The following is a 9,992-nucleotide window of genomic DNA, read 5'->3' on the forward strand; positions in this document are numbered from 1 at the left end:
GAAGGGGAGCATGAATTAGTGATGGCGAAAGATTTGCAGTTTCAGAATCCTGACGCAAGAAATGTGCAAAAGTAAGAGGAGCAGAGAACCCAGAAGAGCTGGAGCAAACAAAGGGAAGAACCAGACACAGGATGAAAAGACAGAGTGAAGAAGACAGAGGCAGAGACAGACAGAGGAAAAGGGAGAGGAATGGGGAGAATGGAAGAGAAGAAACGAGGGAGATTAAGAGAAGCCACACAGGGGGGTTTCTCAGAAGCAAAGGCTGCGTTCATTCTGTGTGTGAAGCAGAGAGGACAGAGTCCTCATGTAGAGGCTCCATGTGACAAATCTAGGCTCAAAGAGAGGGCTCAAACCCAGCCACACTGCTGCTGCACACACTGGTGTGTGTGTGTGTGTGTGTCTGTGTCTATGTGCATGTGTATGTGTGTGTGTGTGGACATGTGTTAGTGTGCATGTGTATGGGTGTGTGTGTGTGTGTGTGTCTGTGTCTATGTGCATGTGTATGTGTGTGTGTGTGTGTGGACATGTGTTAGTGTGCATGTGTGCATGTGTATGGGTGTGTGTGTGTGTGTCTGTGTCTATGAGCATGTGTATGTGTGTGTGCGGACATGTGTTAGTGTGCATGTGTGCATGTGTATGGGTGTGTGTGTGTGTGTCTGTGTCTATGTGCATGTGTATGTGTGTGTGTGTGGACATGTGTTAGTGTGCATGTGTATGGGTGTGTGTGTGTGTGTCTGTGTCTATGTGCATGTGTATGTGCGGACATGTGTTAGTGTGCATGTGTAAGTGTGTTAATGTGTGTGTGTGTTAGTGTGTGTGTGTTCGTGTGCGTGTGTGGACATGTGTTAGTGTGCATGTGTTAATGTGCATGTGATACCGTGTTAGTGTGTGTGTTAGTGTGTGTGTGTTCGTGTGCGTGTGTTAGTGTGTATGTTTAATAAGGGCCGGTCGATCCTCTTTAGATAAAGGTAAGTGTGTGCACACTGCAGGCCGAGGGGGAGGGGGGGGGGGCAGGCAGACGACCTGCACTGTTCCCTCAAATATTGATCTTTCTGTTTGTTGGCTTGTTTGTTTGCTGGTGTGTGTTTTTATAACAGCAGTTGTTTGTCTGCAGGAGGTTTTTTTGTTCTTTATTCTTTGGTTCAGAAGCAGGGAGGGAGGGAGGGAGGGGGAGAGAGGGGTAGAGAGAGCGTGTGACACGGGGGGGCCAGGCAGCGGAGGAGAGGGAGGCGCCGTGCGGCCGGGCCCGCAGGAGCAGCCCTGCGTGCGGAGCGTGTTTTTGTTGGACGAGGGCCCTCCCGGCCCGCCTCCTGATTGGCATTCCGCTCCCGCGCGGCGGCCCGATCAATCCCGCCGGCCTCGCGGCGCCCCCTCCGCCCGCATCGACCCCGTCAGGCGGGGCGGGGGGACAGCGGCGGGGCGGGGGGACAGCGCAGGAGGGATTGATCGCAGCGCGGGGAGGAGAGCCGCGGGACGGGGACAGAGAGGGGAGCAGCGCGCTCCATCATGTGCAGTTTAACAGCAGAGTCCTGCAGCGGAATCTTCAGATGGGGGGGGGATCAATACCCACACACTGGCCAGACGAAAAGTTCTCTCTCAGAACAGGACGGTAGTTCAAAACTGAGTGACTTTTTCTGAGTGCTGTTGTTTTTCGGCTTTCTTGATGCGGAGACCCCACCCTCTGGCATTGCCCCACCCCTCTGCATAGCCCTACCTCACCACTGATCTGACCCCTCACCAAGGACACCACCAGGAGTGCAGGCTAACTTTCGGATATCAACACTTCAGTCAAAACCGCCATCGGCAGAGAGAAGAGGAACAGCGCTCATACAAATGCACGCACGCACACACACACACACACACACACACACACACACACAGGTAGAGATGCAGCACAGACACAGTCTTTTATGGGTCCGTGCCCATACGTGTCATAACTTGCTTTGCACAGGTAACACATCACGCTCCCATTATGAATGAGAAACGACTTTAGAAAGGACTGCATACAGGCAGCAGCAGACCGTTTCCTCATAACATGCAAATAAGAGCATCGTTACAGATAATGTATTCCTGGGACTGGAGCTTTATCCCAGGTGTCGCATGGAATTTATTCTGCTGGATCGGCCGCGTCCCCCAGAGTGAGAGATCTGTGCGGAAATAAACGCTCTTTCCTGCCCTCTTAATCCTGGCAGGATCAGCGTGGCGGAGCGGGGGAGGAGAGGCTGTCCTTATCTCACCTGTGAGCTCATCACCTGGCTGCAGCAGCGCCTGTCCTGCCGGAGCGCAGGGAGAGCGCGGCGTGTGATCTCCACGGCGGGGGCGTAGCCAGCGGCTCCCCGCGGCGCGGTTAATAAAGCGCAGGGCAGGGGGGCCCTGGCACGGCCCGGCCCGCACGCTCACCCCAGCGCCCCTCCCGCACGCTCACCCCAGCGCCCCTCCCCCCGGGCTCACACGCCCGAGCACCAGCACTGCGGCCCACAGTCCACACCTCCCCGCAGAATAAGGACAATGAACTCTCAAAAGCCCCGGCGCTTTCCAGAAAGCTCTGTCTGTGGGAGAGGCTGCAGCAGCCGCATTAGTGAATGCTCTGCCTTGGGGCTGCAGGGCTGCGGGGCTGCAGGGCTGCGCGTGTCCTCGCTGGCCTGCGCCTTCGGGCCGCATGGCTGCCGCTGGACTCGGCCGCTCGTCGCACATCCCGCCAGCTGCCCGTCCCCGCCAGGCGCTCCCCGCCAGCCAACGGGAGATAAACGGCCGCGGCGGGGGTTCCGGGGGGAGGGGGGGCGATGTTTACAGTCGCGCGCCTCATCCTGATTGGCGGGGGGGCGGGCAGCCAGGCGCGGGCCGGCGGAAAGGCCGCGGTCGGCTGCCAGTGAAATGTCGCCGGTGCACAGCTGTTCCCCCGCGGATGCTGCTCCGCGTTACGGGCGCAGAGGCTGCTCCCCCCCTTTACGGGCGCAGAGGCTGCTCCCCAGGACGCTCCTCACCGCGCGAGCGCCATAAAGCGCCGTCGCCCCGCCGCACAGCCCGTAAAACCCGCCCGCGCTCGCCAGACCCTCCAGCCTCCCGCACTCCTGCCCCCACACGGGCCGGTCTGCTGCCGCACGCTGGGAATGCACACACGGGCTGCACTATTAAACCCTGCTGAGCAGAAACCTCGGGGCTGTCTCTGTCCCCACCGCCTCCTCACCGCCATGTCCTGAGGACAGGGGCAGAACCCGCCTGCGTGTCAGCCCCCATGACTGCTGTGTGCTTCTGGAAACGCTGCATCCATCCACAAGCCCAGCAGCAAAGAATACAGGGCAAATAAAGGCGAGCTGGTGGTGCATGGGTGTGTCTGAACGTCCTGATGAGTGTGTGTGTGTGTGCATGCCCGTGTGTGTATCCGTATATATGTGTGTGTGTGTGTGTGCACGCCCGTGTGTGTATCCGTATATATGTGTGTGTGTGTGTGTGCACGCCCGTGTGTGTATCCGTATATATGCGTGTGTGTGTGTGTGTGTGCATGCCCGTGTGTGTATCCGTATATATGTGTGTGTGTGTGCGTGCCCGTGTGTGTATCCGTATATATGCGTGTGTGTGTGTGTGTGTGCGTGCCCGTGTGTGTATCCGTATATATGTGTGTGTGTGTGTGTGCCCGTGTGTGTATCCGTATACATGCGTGTGTGTGTGTGTGTGTGCGTGCCCGTGTGTGTATCCGTATATATGTGTGTGTGTGTGTGTTCCCGTGTGTGTATCCGTATACATGCGTGTGTGTGTGTGTGTGCCCGTGTGTGTATCCATACATATGCGTGTGTGTGTGTGCCCGTGTGTGTATCCGTATATATGTGTGTGTGTGTGTGTGTGCCCGTGTGTGTATCCGTATATGCGTGTGTGTGTGTGTGTGCGTGCCCGGTTGTGTATCCGTATATATGCGTGTGTGTGTGTGTGTGCGTGCCCGGTTGTGTATCCGTATATATGCGTGTGTGTGCGTTCACTGCCGAGGGTCTCGGCCCTTTAGCCACAGGGAGAGTTTCTGACTTGCGTGGCAGTTAATTGTTTTAAATGTGATGAAGTGTCAGGGGCTCGTAATGAATGAAGAAAGCCTTTAGTTTTCTGGCACCACACAAGTGGAAGGCTCTGCCAGCCCACTTAAAAAGGCATTAGAAAGTCTAATGCGTTCAGCAAAACTTTAGGGCTACTTTTCTTAAAAAAAACGCATGTTCTTTCCTACAACAGAATGTTCCAAACTATAATTTATCACGCGTGCCTTTATTGTGTCTGATGGTTTGGCCTCGGTTACAATGTTTTTCTCCCCCCAGGACCCTCTCAAAAACAAGGTCTTTTTTGACGGGGCTGTAACAAGAAATGTTCTGAAGGAGAAAGGAAACAGTGTGAGACAGTGCCGTGTGCCATTTGCGCTGTGAGAACAGAGAGGCTCTACAGCCACGGGGCGGAGAACGAGGCTGGAGGCGGAGCTCCACTGGACACCACTGCGAATCTCACAGCCCTCGCATCGAGCTGTCAATCAAGTGCCACTGCGAGGGAGAGAGGGAGAGAGAGAGAGAGGGCGAGAGAGAGGCATTCTGCATGAGCACCGCAAACCAGCGGCGACTGAAACACACCTTCACCCGGGAAAGGGGAGAGGGAAGGAAACTGTGGAAAGGTGCAGTCCTGCTTTCCACCAGGAAAAACACAAGCTACAAGCACACATGCGCACACACACTCACACACACGCATGTGCACATGCAAGCGCACACACGCACGCACGCATATGTTCACACACACACGCAAGCAGACACATGCGCGCATACTTGCACACACACACACACAAACACTTATTTCTTAACTGAGAACATTTCGCTAGTACAGCACTACCTAATATTAACCATAAATCTTAAGAGGAATAAGAAGTATAAGGAGAATTAGCATATTTCTCTTTTCACTGCGAGGAAAATCCTTCATCGGAAACAATACTTGAAACACTCGGGGGAAAAAAGGAAAGAAAAATGGGAGCCAAGATAAAATAACAAATCGACCAAACGGCAGAAGGAGCAAACTTTCGGTGGGGGTAGATGCCGCACATTTGTAATGGTGAAGAGGATGCCACCATCCCTCTTTCCCTCAGCAGGAGGATGTAGGTGAGCGGCTGGCTCCGGTCCAGCTCTGCTCTTCAGCGTCCCTCACTCACAGCCGAGCCGCAGTGCGCGGGTATTAGCCCCCCCGCCGCCTTTCCACCGCAACCCCAAATAAAAATATATGAAACTCCACTGGCCAAAACAATTAGCTTTATTATCATTCTGGGAAAGTGCAAATTACTGGAAAGCCGGCGCGGGGAGGGGGGGAGGGGGGGGGGGGGGCTGTGCAGGCGGGCGCTGGCAGAGGCGCCTCTCCCCCCCCCCTCCCCCCTCCCCCGCAGGCAGATGGGCGCGGGCGGCACGGCGCCAGCGAGAGCGGGCCAGATCGGCGCGCGGAGCCGCGGACGCTTTTCCCGTCATCCCTGCTGGCCGCTCCCTAAATGAGCGGCTCTAACCCCTGCACCCCGCCGCCCCTACAACTAAATAAAACTCTCTCACAGAAACAGGTCTGCAGGATCCTGAGAGATCTCTCACAGAAACAGGTCTGCAGGATCCTGAGAGATCTCTCACAGAAACAGGTCTACAGGATCCTGAGAGATCTCTCACAGAAACAGGTCTGCAGGATCCTGAGAGATCTCTCACAGAAACAGGTCTGCAGGACCCTGAGAGATCTCTCACAGAAACAGGTCTGCAGGACCCTGAGAGATCTCTCACAGAAACAGGTCTGCAGGATCCTGAGAGATCTCTCACAGAAACAGGTCTACAGGATCCTGAGAGATCTCTCACAGAAACAGGTCTGCAGGACCCTGAGAGATCTCTCACAGAAACAGGTCTACAGGACCCTGAGAGATCTCTCACAGAAACAGGTCTGCAGGACCCTGAGAGATCTCTCACAGAAACAGGTCTAGTGGAGTCAGAGATCTCTCACAGAGAGAAATAAGCAGGATCCTGGTGAAATACTAGCGGCCGTTCTCTCCCCACTCATTCCTGTGTTCTCCCAGTAGCAGCACTTGTAGCCACGGGAGCATGGCGAAGAGGAGCCTAGCGTGTTATAAACGCATCACACACACGTATGAACGCCTGCGTGCGCTTGCAAAATGGAGGCCAGCGCCGCGCTTAAACAGATGGCTTCCCTCGAGTCCAGCTCTGCTCCACGCTGAATTACATCACACCCCCCTCTCTCTCTCTCTCTCACTTACCCTGTCTCTCTCTCTGCCTCTCTCTCCATCTCCCCTCTCCCCCTCTCTCTCTCCCTCCCTCTCCCCCCCTCTCCCCCCCTCTCCCCCCTTCACTCTCTCTCAGTTTCTGGCGCCTGACATAATCCTGAACCAAGGTGGCAGGTGTGAAAGGCCTGGCCAGCCGCGCTGTCCTGACATGGCCGCTCTGACAGGAAAGCGTGTCCCTGCGTACCCCTCGCAGGGGAAAATACTTTCTGCTCTCTCTGATGAAACAAACGCCCCCCCTCCCCACCCCCCCCCACCCCCACCCCCCCTCCCTCAGGGCAATGTCACGGTTAGAAGCCGCCCGGCTCCACGAGGGCACTGCGACTAAACGGGATATTTTCCAGCCTTTTCTCCATTTTGCCCAGAACGGCCGTTTCTGAAGGGACAAATGCTGGTAATTTGTGTAATGATAGAGGGCATTTATCACGCTGATAGAGGACAGGCTCTGCGGCGTGCTCACTCCGCGCGGCTCCCTCAGAAGGGCCAGTCTCCCGCCAGCCAGGCTGTCTCCCCCCCACTAAATCAAGGCCCCAGTAAAAACACGCTGTTTGTTCTCCGGAAAGCCAGCAGCCACTTGGGAATAAGCCAGATGTCTGGTAGATGTGGTTAAGATGTCTATAAAGAGCTCTGAGAGAGGTGTTCAGTGCGAAAGGAAAGCACTCCTGCCATCCAGTCGTATCGCCCAGAGGACCGTGTTTCTCATCTGGGCGGAAGCACAGAATTACCGGGAAATTGTGGGGCCTGAATTTATGGGCAGGTAAAACCAGACAATTGTGGGTAAAGGAAATGCTCTGTATCCAGACTGAAATGCATTTACACTCACCGGCACAATAGCACCTGTCTAAGGACCCTTCTGAAAAAAGCCCCTTCATTGAAGCCGTTTTATTTACGATTTCATCAGAGATTGAAGTTAATGAAAGCGGGTTCCATGCTCACGCAATGAGTGATCTTCCTGTGAGCAGGATAATCTCCATTAGTGTAGCTTTACTCGTCCTGAGGTCATCAGGGACATCAGCAGCTGCAGAGAGGCTGAACAGCCCAGTCACATGTAATCACATATCGGCCTGCACACACAGCCCACCCAGCACAGCCTCTTAACACATACTCAGCACATACCCACCAAGCACAGCCTCTTAACACATACTCAGCACACACCCACCAATCACAGCCTCTTAGCACATACTCAGCACATACCCACCAAGCAGAGCCTCTTAGCACATACTCATCATATACCCACCAATCACGGCCTCTTAGCACATACTCACACACCCGCCAATCACAGCCTCTTAGCACATACTCAGCACATACCCACCAATCACAGCCTCTTAGCACATACTCAACACACACCCACCAATCACAGCCTCTTAGCACATACTCAACACACACCCACCAAGCACAGCCTCTTAGCACATACTCAGCACACACCCACCAAGCACAGCCTCTTAGCACATACTCAGCACACACCCACCAATCACAGCCTCTTAGCACATACTCAGCATATACCCACCAATCACAGCCTCTTAGCACATACTCAACACACACCCACCAATCACAGCCTCTTAGCACATACTCAACACACACCCACCAAGCACAGCCTCTTAGCACATACTCAGCATATACCCACCAAGCACAGCCTCTTAGCACATACTCAACACACACCCGCCAATCACAGCCTCTTAGCACATACTCAGCACACACCCACCAATCACAGCCTCTTAGCACATACTCAACACACACCCACCAAGCACAGTCTCTTAGCACATACTCAGCACACACCCACCAATCACAGCCTCTTACCACATACTCAGTACATACCCACCAAGCACAGCCTCTTAGCACATACTCAGCACACACCCACCAATCACAGCCTCTTAGCACATACTCAGCATATACCCACCCAGCACAGCCTCTTAGCACATACTCAGCACATACCCACCAATCACAGCCTCTTAGCACATACTCAACACACACCCACCAATCACAGCCTCTTAGCACATACTCAGCACATACCCATCAAGCACAGCCTCTTAGCACATACTCAACACACACCCACCAAGCACAGCCTCTTAGCACATACTCAACACACACCCGCCAATCACAGCCTCTTAGCACATACTCAGCACACACCCACCAATCACAGCCTCTTAGCACATACTCAGTACATACCCACCAAGCACAGCCTCTTAGCACATACTCAACACACACCCACCAAGCACAGTCTCTTAGCACATACTCAACACACACCCACCAAGCACAGTCTCTTAGCACATACTCAGCACACACCCACCAAGCACAGTCTCTTAGCACATACTCAGCACACACCCACCAAGCACAGCCTCTTAGCACATACTCAACACACACCCACCAAGCACAGCCTCTTAGCACATACTCAACACACACCCACCAATCACAGTCTCTTAGCACATACTCAGCACATACCCACCAATCACAGCCTCTTAGCACATACTCAGCACATACCCACCAATCACAGCCTCTTAGCACATACTCAGCATATACCCACCAATCACAGCCTCTTAGCACATACTCAACACACACCCACCAAGCACAGCCTCTTAGCACATACTCAGCACACACCCACCAATCACAGCCTCTTAGCACATACTCAGCATATACCCACCAATCACAGCCTCTTAGCACATACTAAACACACACCCACCAAGCACAGTCTCTTAGCACATACTCAGCACATACCCACCAAGCACAGCCTCTTAGCACATACTCAACACACACCCACCAAGCACAGTCTCTTAGCACATACTCAGCATATACCCACCAATCACAGCCTCTTAGCACATACTCAACACACACCCACCAAGCACAGTCTCTTAGCACATACTCAACACACACCCACCAAGCACAGCCTCTTAGCACATACTCAGCACATACCCACCAAGCACAGTCTCTTAGCACATACTCAGCACACACCCACCAAGCACAGCCTCTTAGCACATACTCAACATACACCCACCAAGCACAGTCTCTTAGCACATACTCACACACCCGCCAATCACAGCCTCTTAGGACACAATCAGCACATTCACATCTCACTCAATATTATTGAGCTGCTGCATACGATCCATGCGTGGAGATATGCACACACACACACACTCACGAGTGCATGCACGCACGTACACACACAGACCACCCTACACACATACACACACAAACACACGCACACAAATTCCGTCACACAGACAGACACACACAGACACGAGACAGCAGACGGATTGCCTGCCTAATTCCACAGTTTAGTGAAGCATTACTGCTGATCGATAGTGGCAGAGCCAAGGGAGTGAGGCCGCAGCTGCTGCATATTCACCACACACTGGTGCGCTCACTCACTCACACTCACACAAACACACTGGTGCGCTCACTCACTCACACTCACACTCACACACAAACACACTCGTGCACTCACTCACACACACACTCATACAAACACACTGGTGCGCTCACTCACTCACACTCACACAAACACACTGGTGCGCTCACTCACTCACACACTCACACAAACACACTGGTGCGCTCACTCACTCACACTCACACTCACACTGGTGCGCTCACTCACTCACACTCACACAAACACACTGGTGCGCTCACTCACTCACACAAACACACTGGTGCGCTCACTCACTCACACTCACACTCACACAAACACACTGGTGCGCTCACTCACTCACACTCACACTCACAC

At 53.9% G+C, this 9,992-nt stretch overlaps 1 protein-coding gene across 4 annotated transcripts in view; it reads right to left on the bottom strand.

Annotated features, from left to right (window-relative positions):
• LOC118232710 (ephrin type-A receptor 7-like) overlaps nt 1–9,992 on the bottom strand; it is a 95,263-nt gene that overhangs the window by 52,448 nt on the left and 32,823 nt on the right. The window contains exon 4 of one of the 4 annotated variants that reach the window (XM_035427760.1): nt 4,262–4,514. The exons of the other annotated variants lie outside the window; for them this stretch is intronic. Coding sequence (XP_035283651.1) covers nt 4,501–4,514 — 14 coding nt within the window. The 3' untranslated portion in view covers nt 4,262–4,500. Of the gene's footprint in view, nt 1–4,261; nt 4,515–9,992 lie in introns of those variants that run through there. 4 annotated transcript variants of the gene reach the window in all.

The sequence above is a fragment of the Anguilla anguilla genome, chromosome 8 (genome assembly GCF_013347855.1).
Source record: "Anguilla anguilla isolate fAngAng1 chromosome 8, fAngAng1.pri, whole genome shotgun sequence".
Taxonomy (NCBI): Eukaryota; Metazoa; Chordata; class Actinopteri; order Anguilliformes; family Anguillidae; genus Anguilla; species Anguilla anguilla.